This window comes from Botryllus schlosseri, chromosome 9 (assembly GCF_051294905.1).
Source record: "Botryllus schlosseri isolate E-star chromosome 9, Bs_hap1, whole genome shotgun sequence".
Lineage (NCBI taxonomy): Eukaryota > Metazoa > Chordata > Ascidiacea > Stolidobranchia > Styelidae > Botryllus > Botryllus schlosseri.
Window position 1 is genome coordinate 29,926 of NC_137244.1, and position 14,919 is coordinate 44,844.

Below are 14,919 nucleotides of genomic sequence, written 5' to 3' on the forward strand. Positions count from 1 at the left end.
CAAGTCACGAGTCAATTAACTGGTGAAGTCAAGTTAAAATGTCAAAGTACTAGACATGATTCAAAGTCATTACACGTCAAAAAAGTTTAAAAAAATAAAAATTACAAAAAAATGTCATTTTCACTCCACCCTAAACGCATGCCTATTGACATTCCAACATTTGACGACAAATGACGATACTTAACCTCACATCTTCACAAAGTCTATCTATTTCACACTCGAATTAAGTTCTGGCATATGAAACGATTGTCTGGCATGTATCCTGATTTCTACTCTACACAACCTTTTGTCGCATTGTACGCATTCGGGTAAAGTACATCGTCTCTCCATATTCCGATAACCCAAATAAAATGCAAGGCTCAAATGCCTGATTATTATTTATTTCAAATCAATTCTATATATTTCATAGCATGAAAATGCAGCCCAATACAACATAAAATCACGGAAATTCCAGCCACCACTCTCCAAGTCTAAGATGAAAATACTCATTAGGGGTCATTACCAATACTTTGAGTTATGAGCTGTGGATGATTTCAGTAAAATCGCTAATTATTCACAATGGACATTAAGAGTAATTTATGGAATGTCAAGCAGCAGATCATAATATCTCAGTAAATAGGAAATACTGAATCACATTCATAAGATTATCGGAAATTTCGATTGTTATGGATTGACGATTTGCCTCTTTTTCAGTTACCTATGGTACATTAAGTCATTTAGAATCAATTGATCACGTCATAAAACGAGCACATCTAGAGGGATGAGCCAATTATATTATGCTTAAAGCATTTAGAAACACCAAGGTAGCAGAAAACATTGTTATTGATCATAGAAGCAAGACAAATCGTTGGTTTGAAGTATAGCGACCGCCATTCTACAGGATAATATCAAGGTCATGAAATATCTTGCTAACGGATGTTCTCATCTAGGTAAGTTTAACATTCAAGACTCTCCTGAAGTCAACTGTTCTAAAGATATGGAGAAAGATCACAGAATCACCATGGAGCATTGTGAATCCTACATAATTGACATTACTATGGATTTCAGCCACTACACTACATTTATTTTCAACAAAATTTTCCATTTGATGTTTTTTAGGGTTTTTTGAAGTATTTAAATTCTATCATAATCCATCACAAAAAATGTGAAGACACTACACAGTACACAATGCACACGTACGATTATAACAATTTTATTTTTCATATTTTGATATTCATGCTTTTTATGTAACTTCTATTATAATCAATTATCTTTTAGCTGTAAGACGATGGAATACATTTATTTTATCACGCAATTCAATTCTACCTTGCGAATCGATCATTATAACAGCAACAAGATAAGCCGGATGACGGTTTGAACTCTACTGTAGCAAAGCATCTGCACATTCAAATCACCGAGATACCTTCATTCCCGGAAATACTTTGGATGGTCGTGACGTTTGCGTTATTACCATTGTTTTCGTCGAGTTGTGAAATTTTTTTGCAACTGTTTGGGTTACCTAATTGTGAAATGCAATATGCACAATATATATAGCATCGCTAAATTGCATCAATTAAACATTTAGATGAAACGCGGTATTTCTACAGTTCTAATTTCAATTTTGATGATGAAGATTGTAGACTTCCGTACGCAATTAGCGCAGTCGCATGCAACGCCTTATCCTCCCCGACTTCCTGAAAAACAAGTACCTCTGAATAAATCAATATCCCGGTTCAGTGGTTCTCAACCTTTTTCACTTCGCGGACCGGTGAAATTTTAAAAAATATCTGGCGGACCAGTGAACTTTCAAAATTGAAATGAAGCCAAAATGTTAAGTATGCAACCGTTTTTTGCAATTATATGGTGCTAGAGAGTGAAATTCAGAGGGTTTTGATCGTATCTAATTATTATTCATAATGGCATCCGTGTGATTTTTGGCAGTGAGTCTGCCGAGTGGAGGTAAAATTGCCTTGTCCTGCAACCGCCAAGAGACCTTTATACAGTCTTTCGCGCCGAACGCCGTGGGCTTAACCGACCACGCCAATTCTAATAATATTCTTCTCTTTGACAATATCGAGAGAAGAATCGTATCGGAGTCGAACCAAGCACCTTTTCGTGCTACATTGCTCATTGCCTACTGCCACTAGAAACAGGCTACTCTGGCAACTACCTATACAAACACAATGCGTTCCCCAAGAAAACACATTACAGCAGCTATACCGGCCATCCGCAAATCCGGGCCGAAAAAGCACTTCGTCAGCCCAACCCAAAAACGCTGGTCTTGGGGCGCCCACAGGGCGATAAGTCAAACGTCTGGGGGCTTCACCCCGAGACCCTACACTTGGGTGGATGTTTTCACCTGTACTTGTGAGCACATCCAGTCTGCTCAGCGTAAGCAGAGAGTTTACGTAGCGTTAATCGCGCCAATAGCGAAAATTATCGATCATTCACGAGTGAAGCGGTTTTCTCGTGGCTGAATTTTGGCCCACCTATCGGAGTTCCATGTTAACCCAAACTGCATTATGCGTTGGTGCGTCGTGGCGTCGTAATGGCTGACGGCTAAATACCTATAAATCATTCCGTATTTCTCAGAGAAGGGCAATGCGCGAAAAGAAATTGAAAAATGCTGGAAAAAATTTCAAATATGCTATGATTTATGATTTATGTTCATTTGCTAAATAATTTTGAGCCCTATTCCCCTCTCCAATTGGGCGGCTTCGGGTTCCCCCGTTACGGTGCTGCACAAAATGAATGAATCGAAAACTGATGATCAAACTGTGCTGTTTGTAGGGATAGTGTGAACGTCAGGTTCACGTTCGCGTTCTGTGTGTGAACCTCTGAAATTTATAGGTTCGCGTTCACAATAGAACCTCGGTAGGTTCTGCACTGTGAACCTTTTTGATAAAAAGCAATTTCTACTTCATTATAAGATCGGTGGTTCAAATTTATTGCAATTCAACTGCGGGCCACTCTATGCATGGCGCTGGCAGCATAGAAAATCATTACTGAACGAGCATGCTCCTTGACAATTTTAAAGGTTTTACTTGCTTTGTTACAAAAAATTTCTCAAAATATCCACCTTTCCGCTTGTGAATATTTAGTGACTCTCTGCTCTGAGCTTGACCCGCAATCACACAACATCTCGAGCGAAATACGTAGAAACCAGTTTTACACTCTGCTGAATATCAATGCAGCAATACTCAGACTCCGAATACATTGTCCGTTAAGTCATCGTTGAAATTGTTGGCAAAGCGACGAAATGTATTGATTTTATGGGATTATTATATCCTTTGATTACCGCGGTTGATACATCAAGCGACGTTTGAAACGCCAATATGTACTTCAGCATTGTGGCATCATGTGGCCCGAGTTGTCGCTAGGTATCGTGTGCATTGATTTAGGCTATCATTTCATTGAAAGATAGGGTTGGAATGGGCAATATGACATCACGTGACGTCATGAGGTTCACGTTCGCGTTCACACAGAACCTTTTAAAAAGGTTCACGTTCACACAAACCTGAGCCTTTCAGAGGTTCACGCCATCCCTACTGTTTAGCGATGAGTCGGCTCGTATCTGTTCTGTGTACTTGTCACTTTCTTGTCGTCAAATGACACGTCTTGAACTTTAAGTAAAATTGAACATGTTTCCAGCCCTAATGTTACCGCAGGGAGTTATGAATTAGTTTAAAATTTGATGTTTTATATATTTTAATAATGAACAAGCCTTCAACATGGCATCTTGAAATTAAAGTATAAAATTCTTATATGCCTGGCGGACCGGCACCGGTCCGCGGACCGACGGTTGTGAACCACTGTCCTAGTTCATCAATCACGTCTGCAATCTATTCGGACTATAAGTCGGAGATGGACTGTTCACGCGGGTACGTCATTACACTGCACAAAACAGAATTGAACTTTTTGTAGACGACCTGGGATCATAATCGGATGGATTTCAAGGATTCAATCTACAGGTGGATTGTGCATTTATATTTTAGCAATACGATTCTCAGGTATCTTGAGCACACGATTCAATGTAAGGCAACATATTCAGTCAATACTCCCATTGCATAAAAATAAACCTGCAGGCAACACATCGTATCCCAGGGAGCCGTATTGGCTGGGATGGCGTGCTTGCTAGAGGACATTTTTGACAGTTTATATTTCCATTAGGGAAATTGCGGTGCAGTTAACAATGTCAAGAATCAATGTCACTTAACCCTAGAATGCATACACGAGAAAACTTACGATAATGCATAACAGGGGTCATTTTGACCCGTATTGCTATTACAAATACATTGAAAATTTTTGTTTTCGATTTTTCCTCATATCTGTCATTGGTGTAATGATGACATGTCTAGAGTTTCTGCTGTATTTTAATGTGAAAACCGACGAAAAGCAGTGTAAAGAAGTCGATGATAAAATGAAATAAAAGTCCAGAACAGTTCACACTACAAATAATACCCTGATTCATTCACTGCATTTGTTGCTCATGATCATGGTCGCGCTGTATTCTGGGCACATCGGTCTGCAACATCTGGAGCAACATTTCACAACTTTCTTATCCCTTGCGTCTGGACATAAGGAGTGGCTACCTACATGCAGCGTATTTGGATCTTGATGTTTTATAATTGCAAGTCAAGCTCCCAGCAGAGAATCACTAAATATTCACAAACGGTAAGCAGGGTATTTCGAGCAAACTTTTGAACAAAGCAACACAGTGCACAACTTATCAAGGTTCGTTTGTGGGCGTGAAACTCTAAATTTCGGGGGTTCAAACACAGAATGCGAACGTGAACGTCACCACAAATCACAACATTCCTAGTAAGTAACACCACTTCATATTCTGCAACGTGTTTGTTGATTGCGAGGATGAACTTCGAAAAGCTATGCCACATTTCATCAAGCCTCTTCTGTGACTCTGTGGGGTTGCATTGCCTATCTTTTCATCATGTGGAGTAAAATGAGGCAGTTAGCAAGATATCGATCAAACCTCATTGCTTTGAACCTTGCCCACTCGTATAATCAGGTTATACTTGTCTGAATATGGTAAATGCATTTAGAGCTGCGATGTTGAGCAGATTGTAAAAGCGGACTACAGGCCATCGACAGGATTTTCGTTTACAAGTATATGTTCAAACCATTTGATCAATCAAGTCAACACAAATCTTTGTCTGTTTATAAAATCTGATGATCTCAGGCCTCTTTTTCGGGTCCATTTCTATTTCAATTTGCTGCGGGTCAAAATGACCCTGTTATGCATTCTCAGGGTACTCAATGAAATATACATTTTTCTTGTCAAAGGTAAAATTTTTCAGAACAACTTTTTTCTCATCATGTATACATATAAAAGACGAACAAAGTCAAGAAAATTCTGGATTCAATTCGCAATATGTGGTTAGCGGTTACAATGAATAACACCGTCTGGGTCATTTTGACCCCTGTTATGTATTCTAGGGTTAAAAAGTATTACTACAGCTTGTTTGATAGAAATTATATTTTATTGGCACTAGGATCATCTCTATGAGTGGAAAATTCATCAAAACCAGGGACTAACGTTTCTTCTTCAAGGTAGCCTAAAATAGGTGACGATAAGTGCACTACTATAAATCTAAGATAATTAGACTAGTTTGAGCGAAATGCCGGTAATCTAATTTGAATCTATTTTGTGAAATGATTCTCTGCTCTAATTCCAACCGAATTTGTTGACGTTTGCTATTATCATGCTCATAAGAATAAATCATGATTTGATAGTAATGGAACTGGATTCAATGACCTAGATTTTGCGGATTCAGTAATTTTGATTCCAATCTAATTTGGAAAAATGTATAATTATACCGGCAATTTTATTGTATTTTAACAGCTTGTTTCATGAAAAGTATATTTTTAATGCCACTAGGATCATCTGTATGAGTGGAAAATTCGTCAAAAATAGGTACATGCGTTTTATCTTCAAGGTTGCCTAAATTAGGTGACGATAAGCGTACTACTACCATGCTTGGATAATTAAATATTTCTAGTTGTCTAATTAGACTAAATAGAGCTAAATGCCAGTAATCTAATTCGAATATAATTTGTGAAATGATTCTTTGCCTTGATTTAGTGAAATTTTTATAAGTTCTCATTTCAACACAAAGCCTATCTCTAGTTTTCCTGTAAATGCCACTGAGAGAATTGTATTGTGCCAAACGAGCCAAGCTTGTTGGACAGACCTTTGTTATTATCATGCTCATGAGATTGAATCATGATTTGATTGTAACAGAACTGGATTCAATGACCTAGTTTTTGCGGATTCAATTCTAATTACAATCTAGTTTGGAAAAATGTATAGCTACTATAGTTTCAATGTATTTTTAGAAAATTACTGTGATAATTATATTTCTACTATAATTTGGAAATAACGGTGTAGCGTAATCTACATTCTAATAAATGTCGGGGAAAAATTGTAACTGTAATTCCAGTTTGAATTCCAATTTGCGAAAGCAGGATATCTTTTAGATGACCGATTCTGACTGGAAATGAATCTGAAATATTATCGATTTGAGGTAAAACTCTCGAGCACATTTGGGTACGTAAGCTGTCACTCGAGATTACCTAATAAAGGATTCGGCAACCAGTCACAGTAATAATATTTGAAATTCACATACTCTGTTGCCTTTCAACCATTCATTTAATCTATTGCTACGTGCCACCCGAGTCAAAAATTGACTGGATCACTCCAACTTCTGTTCGAGTTGATTCAATAAATAATTGGACAGTTAATAGAAAAATTATGCGACAACATATTACGACCATTAACTCTATCTATTTCACCTCCAGCCAGGGCCGTAACAGCACTTCGCCAGCCCCCCCCAAAAACTTTGGTCTTGGGCCCCCATAGGGTTATAGGCCGAACTTCTGGGGGGCTTCGCCCCCCAGACCCCCTCCGGCGATGCACTGTTTAGCGCTGTTTATCATATACATTGGGAGTTAGTTTAGTGAATCAGCTTTTCTCGCCTAAGCGCGCAAAGCGCGCAAAATTTCTAGAATTCATGATTGAATCGGTCAGTATGATCGGGAATTGCATATATTGTTGTTGATTTTTATCTTCTTTCTGCTCACGTAATCAGATTTGCCGGTAGAGCTGAGTGAGGTGTGTTTGAAAAGGTAGGACCACTCAATAATAATTAAACATATTCAGGAACGAAACAACACCTCGTCAGGCCCCCAAAAACGTGGGTCTTGGGATTCCCATAGTGTGAGAGCCCAAGACCCCACGTTGTTCGCATTTGTCACGAAATCATCTGTACTGTATTGTGAGCCAGCGCGAGGCGCGAAAATTTTCGATAATTTATGATAAAATCGGTCAATCAGATCGGCGATTGCATATATATTATGCTATCAATTTATTGTCCTCTCTACTCAAGTAATTATATTTACCGGTAGAGCTGAGTGAAGTGTATTGAAAACGGGAGGGCCCGTAAATAATAATTAAACATCTTTGGGCGGGCGGACCCGTTGATATGACTTCGTTACATGATGTTACTTCGTGACTTCCAGTCTGCTATATCAAAAAATATAGAATCGCCTAAACATAGGCTTCTAAACTAAGAGACGCACACGATTTCAAATTGGTATTTCTTCACTGGCATAAATTTTTTCCCAGCGGGATGGTATTCGTCTTGTGAGCTTCAGATTGCCAAGACAGGAACATTTGACGCCAGTCATTTAGGCGCCTGTGGACAATTAAACCTATGTGTATTTCATATATAGAACGAAGTCTTCGGTCAGCATAAGGCCATAGACCTTTTCGGCCAAGGGTTTCTCGCTGCCGATCGTTCTGGCACACTTCTTGGAGTCGCATGTTATATGGCCTAAAACTTGATGGTATGTCTTGGTGGGTCGTGGCGCGGTAATGGCCCAATAGCCAATAATAAAGCTAAATGGCTACTTGAATTCGCGCGCAGCGCGAAAATTTTTTGAAAAAATTGCAGAAATTTTCAAAAAATGCTAATTAACGAAATAATTTTGGGCCCCCTTCGAGCTTGGGCCCCCACAATTGGGGGGTTTGGGGTGCGGCAGTTACGGTGCTGCCTCCAGCAGCTGATCAATCCAGACCGACTAATTTTCGACCGACGCCGTATTAACATATAAATTCTTCAAGTATCTCATCAAATCTCAATTTTATAATATAACAAATATTTCTCCCAAGAATATGAGATCTGATTGGTCCGAACGCAGGAGGTAATCATGCGTTGAAGTGACGCACTACTGCCTAAGATCAACTTTACTATTGCACATTAGCGGAGGTGGTCAGTAACCAACTACTTCTACTTTATCAAAGTACAAAAGTACGTTTGCTCACTTTCACTACTAACCGAGGTAGTTATTACTTGAGACCACTTTTACTTATACTTGACAATTTTCATTTTTTCAATAAAACTAGGAGTGACGTGACAAGTAAGTTTGGACTCGATCTCGAATTATGCGTGAAAAACGCTATTATATTCTTGCAGAATGAACAGGATATTTTTAACGAACCGCAGTATTATGCCCCGTGTGGCATCGTAATGACGTCACTATACGATATCACATCAATTATTAATCTATATTAATTTAATTGATGCACAGATCGCGTCACAATATTTCTAGACTGTTGTTTGAAACCAGATGTGCATGAGAATGGATCGACGATGTAATAGAAGGATAAATCTCAACTTTCGTTTTAGAACGGTCACACTTTGCAACATCTACTCACCTCCAATAAAAATCTCAAGTCGATTCGCTGCAAGGCATCTCCTTCTGGGTCCACTAAAATGAGAAATAATTTACGAAGTATGAAATAATGTACTTGTTAGTAAAAGATGAATTGTGCTGTGTTGCTGAACCTATTGTGTGATATCCGAAGCGAGTGGAAATAATAAAAAATATATATAACTGAATTGCGTCATACGACACTCGACGGTTTATTTATGGTAAGTAGGCGTACGGAACCTGCGCTTATCTACTATTTCAAAATCAAATTCCTGTTCCGATGAGAGAATAAAATCCAAGTATAAATCCATATTTAATTTTGTAACGTGTCAATATCTACGTCCAATCATTTAAAGGGTCAAACTTGATCAAAAAGTTCCATGAAAATTGAAAGTTATGAGAAATTCTATGTCAAAGTGCACAAGCAAATCGATCTTCGGGTGAACCATCAATGAACATCCCATCAAAAGCCAGGCAGAAGAGATGACCCATGACCTCAATACCATAGAGCTGCATAGAGCGGTGTACTACAATCGTGATCTCATCCATCCTAGTTCCTGTTCGAAAAGGATGTGAAGGGAAAATTGCTGCGGCCAAAATGTTTTTAGCACTCTCTACTTCAATTTCAAACAACATCATATTTAGAGCGTTATAGTTATAGCAGTGGGCAGTAAAATGAGAAATCACACACAATATGATGTCGTGACAGTAGAATGCATATTACGTATATCTAATCCAATTTGATATGTAAATGAGTGAAAGTAACTTTTATCTTCAAAAACAATCCCTGTAATATGCAGGTAATTATTTAAGTATTATCAATCTATTCAAATCACTAAATTTATATTCGATTTATATTCGCACCGGTTCCACGTTCTGTGAGATACTTTCACGGAACGAATATGAACTCGCATATTCGTTTTCGTATCAAAGGTAAATCGAACAAAGTAATCCTGAATTCTATTTTAAGAATTATAGTACTTGATTGATTAGGTTGGACAAAACGATTTCGGAATCAATGCAATGTTGCTGGTTATAATTCATTTCTACCTAAAATAATGCACAATGCACATCAATGATGAAATGATTCGTATCAACACCAATATAAAAAGCGGGATGCTGTATGACATAAAACCTCGAATCCTGCAGAGAGGTGGTTAGTAATAAAGTAGCTCTACTTTATCAGACTACTCAAGTAGTGCTCTCCACTTGCATCGCTTAATCAAGGGGTCACCATTTTACACTACTTCTGTTTCTACTTCTTGTCACAGTTGTTAGTCCAAACTACTTACTTTATACAATATCTGGGTTGTAACCAAGTCACATGGTTCCGAGTCACGAGTTAATCTGACTTTTGTGGTTTTGACTCGAGTCGAGTCGAGTCATTTTCAATTCATCACCGACTCGAGTCCGAGTCCAAGTCACCGTTTTAAGGGTCAAGTACGAGTCATAGTGTTATCACTCGAGTCGACTCCAAGTCACAGTATTGAAGTCATGTTCAACTTATGTTTTCACTCCTGCTTGGGTGATATCGAAATCCTTGCTTGCCAAACATGCTTATTTTGTCCCTATCGTAGTCTTGGCACATGTTTATTAAGGCAGATAACGGACAGTTCCTGGCCTCATTTACCGATGCTACAGATAGACGAGACAGGCTGCCAATACGATACCTTTACTAATCTTAGAACTTTAAATCCAATATCTGTTAGTCTGATATATCACAAATGCAAGCAATCAGTTTATATTACTAGCACATCGACGACCGCTCACAAATAGCTTAATAGATAATTAACGAATTCACGTCTACATACTATCTGATAGAGAGCCTACGAATTCACGTCTAGATACAAGCTGGTAGAGAATCAACAAATAAACGTTTATGTAGAGGTGCGGTTTTGCTTTCACATTAAATCAGGTGGTTGACCAGAAAAATGTCAACTTTCCTGCTCAGCTCCCGAAGTAGTCGCTGGAGCGTTACTTTAGTGCTGATTTACTGTTATCTTAGTCGAATTTTCCCTACATTTACCAAACATTCTCAAAAATGAGGGCAGAATCTTAAAAAGGAGACTTCTTAAAATTGTTAGATTATCTGAAAGAACTTAAATTTGGCTCAATTCCAACCAGTAGAAAGCAATGCTAAGAGAAAATATTTTGAATTAATTACAAAGAGACTTTTGAAACCGGCTACCTCATGATATTGTTAGATTGTGTAAAAGTATGATTCATAGCAAATTTGACTCAATTCCAACTAGAAGAAGCGAAGTTATTAGAGTGGAATATTTTGAATATGAAAAAATAGTCGACTTACTACTAGTATGTAATTATATTATATGAATTCATTTCTCACTAAAAATACTCCATGTATTTTCAAATCCAATATTTTATCCTCTCATATCATTGATTCCACTATTTAAAATTAAGCCAGATTCAGTGTTCTTTTTATGCAACGTAACAATTTATCAAGTAGCCACCATGTAGAATAAAAAAGAAGTTATTTTTGATCGGCCCTAATGTACAAACATCGCACAACATTAGCCATTCATTATTACTCACGTGCACAATGCACATATCTAACAAAACGTCAAATGGACGGAGGGTATTGTGTGTTTATACAGTCAGCAGATCAAATCAATGAGTTACACTTGAAAAATACTAAAATGGAAAGGAGATTCTCATATATGTTGAGGCGGCATGGCCTTAGAATAATCCACATCCACTGGATACACGTTCCACTGGTGCATTAGATGAAGGACTTGAAAAGCAATTTTGAACCACACTGAAGAGCATTAGATACTCATCCATTCTGGTCGCCCCAAAACACAAAGAATCATCGCCTTCAAATCTACACATGAGCTTATCAGTCTCTTCCAAGTAGGCTACTTGACCATCTGAGTCATTTCATTGGCTCTAATTGGACTTTGCTTCGATTGTTTGCTTGTATAATTGAAAAGTCTTGAGTACTATTACCTCTTCACCACGGGATTATTTTGTACAATGCATCGTTCTTTGCTACTATGTACATTTGTCCATTATTTTTACGGCGGCATATCTGATATCAGACGAGTGCAACGAAAGCAGTGGTGACAAATAGCGGTGTCGACAGAATTCGTCACATGCGTTGATCTAACCATTGTAATTCCCAAATTTCTTCACCTTCAAGTCATATAAAATAAGCCGAGTCAATGACTTGAGTCGAGTCATGCGTAATGACTCGAGTACAAATCGAGTCAATCCAAATATTGACTCGAGTCGAATCGAGTCATTTTTCAATTTTAAGAAAATGACTCGAGTCAAGTCGAGTCACAAAAAAATCGTGACTCGAGTCTGACTCGAGTCGAGTCATGACTCGAGTCATTACAACCCTGTACAATATTGACTATGAAAAGTATCGAGTTGTTCCTAGCTTCGTATTCATCATCGTTTTCAGTGATATTCTTATAGGAGCCGCCTCAAATAGCCCATGTATCACGGTGACTGCATGAAAATATCAAAGATTCCACTCACTTGCAGTGTCATTAGTCATTTTGCATTAGCCGCGAAGACATATCTTGCAATTTCGAAAATAGGTATTTCCTATAAACTGCTAAAAGTATGCGGCCCTTCGATCAAATCTAGTTTTTGGAACTACTTACTTCACTACATTCCAGAATAATACATTTTATACTTCCACCTCAAGTCAATTTGTGATTTCTTGGAAATTACTACTTCTACTTGTATATCAGCATCAGCTTACGGCGCTATTTATCGTTCTACATGAGTCTTAACTCTTACTACTTTGACTACCTCTAATCATTCATGAACTCGTGTTAGCAACTTTCAAAACCAATCGGAGTCCGCTTGGTCACCAGATGTCGTAAATAAGCTACATGAAGTATTAAATTTGTTCCAAAGTTATATAAGTATATGAAAGTGGTTTACAAGTTTCTTTGACTTATCGTCCCCTTATCAAGCTCGATATATCTTCATCACACCCCATAATGGTAGAAGTACTATCAGCAGCGGAGTACTTGTGCTTTTCTGTGGTACTTATTATAATATACTTGTTTTGCTTACTCAAGTAGTTTTGTTTGTATAAATCAACAGTCTTTTTTTTATAGTGAAAGCTAATTTTGCATACATTACATTGTCATGTGAAAAGTAGTTTTTGACGTATTTCAACGACGCCTTGCTTCGAAATTGATAAAAGTGATATGCCAGATCACAATCAGCAACGTGTGAGAGATCATGCCTGAATTTCGTACAACAATTAATCTTATTAAGAATGGGATATCGAATTAAACTAAAATTCATGGATAACATTCGTTATCACGTAGCCCTGGAAATGGCGCTACGTCCAGCATGAAAGTGAAGCTTCAAGATTTCTAGCTGAGCTAGTAACGAAGTAGACTTGTTACGAGAATTGACCATTTCGTTCGAAATGATCGCGCATATTTAATATATCCAATAAAACGTATCTGAGATACGATGCTACCAAACAATGACTGACATTTTAAAACTTCCAATTCAGTGTCGAAATCACTTGCAATCTTCTGGGCTTTCCTCAGTTCGTCTCCTGTCAGCATCTCATGATCCCACTTGTATATCAATGTTACATTCTTCAAATTGGAGTTGTTGATGAGCGACGAAATCTGATCGAGTGAAACAGGATCCCATAATATGCATCTGACATATTCGATCTGCAGTGAGAAATTATGACCATTATTATTGCGTGTTACAATGATGCTTACCACTATTGTTGGCCATGTCACTAGAGGCCATCATGTATTGCAATATACTTTGGATCAACAGTTTGGACGGTATAGTCTGGTCCGCTAGGCGATTCCGAAAAATGGCCGTATTATCCGACACATTTCTAATACATGTTGAGATTTTTAGTTGGAAACACTTCCATTCTCTCAAGACAGAAAATGTCGAGCACTTTCTGTTCATCTCAAATTATAACCATCCAACCGTGGTGTTGAGGTTACACTGTAGTCACCATCAGCAACAAGTCACTGCCATGGACACTAGTGTTACCATAGGTCATCTTTTTTGAGTTTTTCAAAGTGTTCTAGGAGCACTAGGGGTGGTCAAAAAAGACTTTTTTCAATAATTTCATCTGCTCAGTTGTCTAATCATCAGGCTACCTAAAAAAAATTACTCACCAAATTTGACTCAGCTCCAACCAGTAGAAGCTGATGTCAGTCAAATTGAAATTCCTATCATTTTTGAAATAATAGTATTTACGGTGACCAATTTCGTCACACAGACACGACCAAAAATCGTGCTCTAGGTATACGCCCGGAGTAGCAGGGATGTCTCTTCCCTTGTTTTGATCTTGATACAGGCCTAGAGTGGGGTTTCGATGAAGACATCGCCAATAAACGAAAAAAATATATATGACAGGGACTACCCGGAAATTGGTCCACTTTATTAAAATAGACCCGTCAGAACGATGGTGAGATAATCTTCAAATAGAGTAGGCCTACTTTACACAATGAAATTAACGACCAGGAAATGAAAATAAACTGACGCAGGTAAAGTCCAGGTAGATATATTTCTCAAGTGATCTATGTTCTTGGTCGGTCCAATGTAAATATCTTCACGATACAATTTGATATTATATATTATTTCATTATTTGCTTTGCACCACTCCTACAGTACTATCACATGCAAATTATAAGACTTATGGGCATGGTAACAGATCTTCTTCCTATAAAAAGTTATCGTCCTCTATTCATGTCATCCTCCTCCTTCATGTTCGGTTACTATGATCTAATTGTATCCATATATCGTGATGAAACACCAATGCCTTTTATAGCTCTATGACAAGGGGGTCCTGGTGATATTGAATAACCAGAAAATAACTAATGTGCTTTATAAGCTCACTGAGTTACCATTTGGTTTCCCCGAATCTCGCATATGTGAAGCATCAGAAATGTTTTTCAACTTATAAATACTATTCAGGGACCTGAAGTGCAATCGGTACTATTTTCAACGCCTGGATCAGTCAATGTCCAACATCAGAGAAATATCCGAACATTGAGCAGCTGAGGAATGCAACTGATGTCTCTGTGGGTGAGGTCGTGGGAATGGCGACATGTAATCTTTAAAAAGCTTGAATCAAGGCAGAGAGTATGCCCTGCATAACCGGGATAGATTTCGTCAAATCTAAATTTGTCGGAAAAAAATACTTCTAGATATGACTATCATTTGAGAAATATATTTACC

At 37.9% G+C, this 14,919-nt stretch overlaps 1 protein-coding gene across 2 annotated transcripts in view; it reads right to left on the reverse strand.

Moving 5' to 3' along the window:
* Window positions 1-370: 370 nt before the first annotated feature.
* Window positions 371-14,919, reverse strand: part of LOC145446992 (uncharacterized) — an 81,475-nt gene continuing 66,926 nt past the window's right edge. For both annotated transcript variants that reach the window (XM_080325411.1, XM_080325410.1), the window contains 3 exons: window positions 13,196-13,385; window positions 8,714-8,766; window positions 371-1,673 (listed from right to left, as the gene is read on the reverse strand). In XM_080325411.1, coding sequence (XP_080181537.1) covers window positions 1,581-1,673; window positions 8,714-8,766; window positions 13,196-13,385 — 336 coding nt within the window. In that variant the 3' untranslated portion in view covers window positions 371-1,580. The remainder of the gene's footprint in view (window positions 1,674-8,713; window positions 8,767-13,195; window positions 13,386-14,919) is intronic.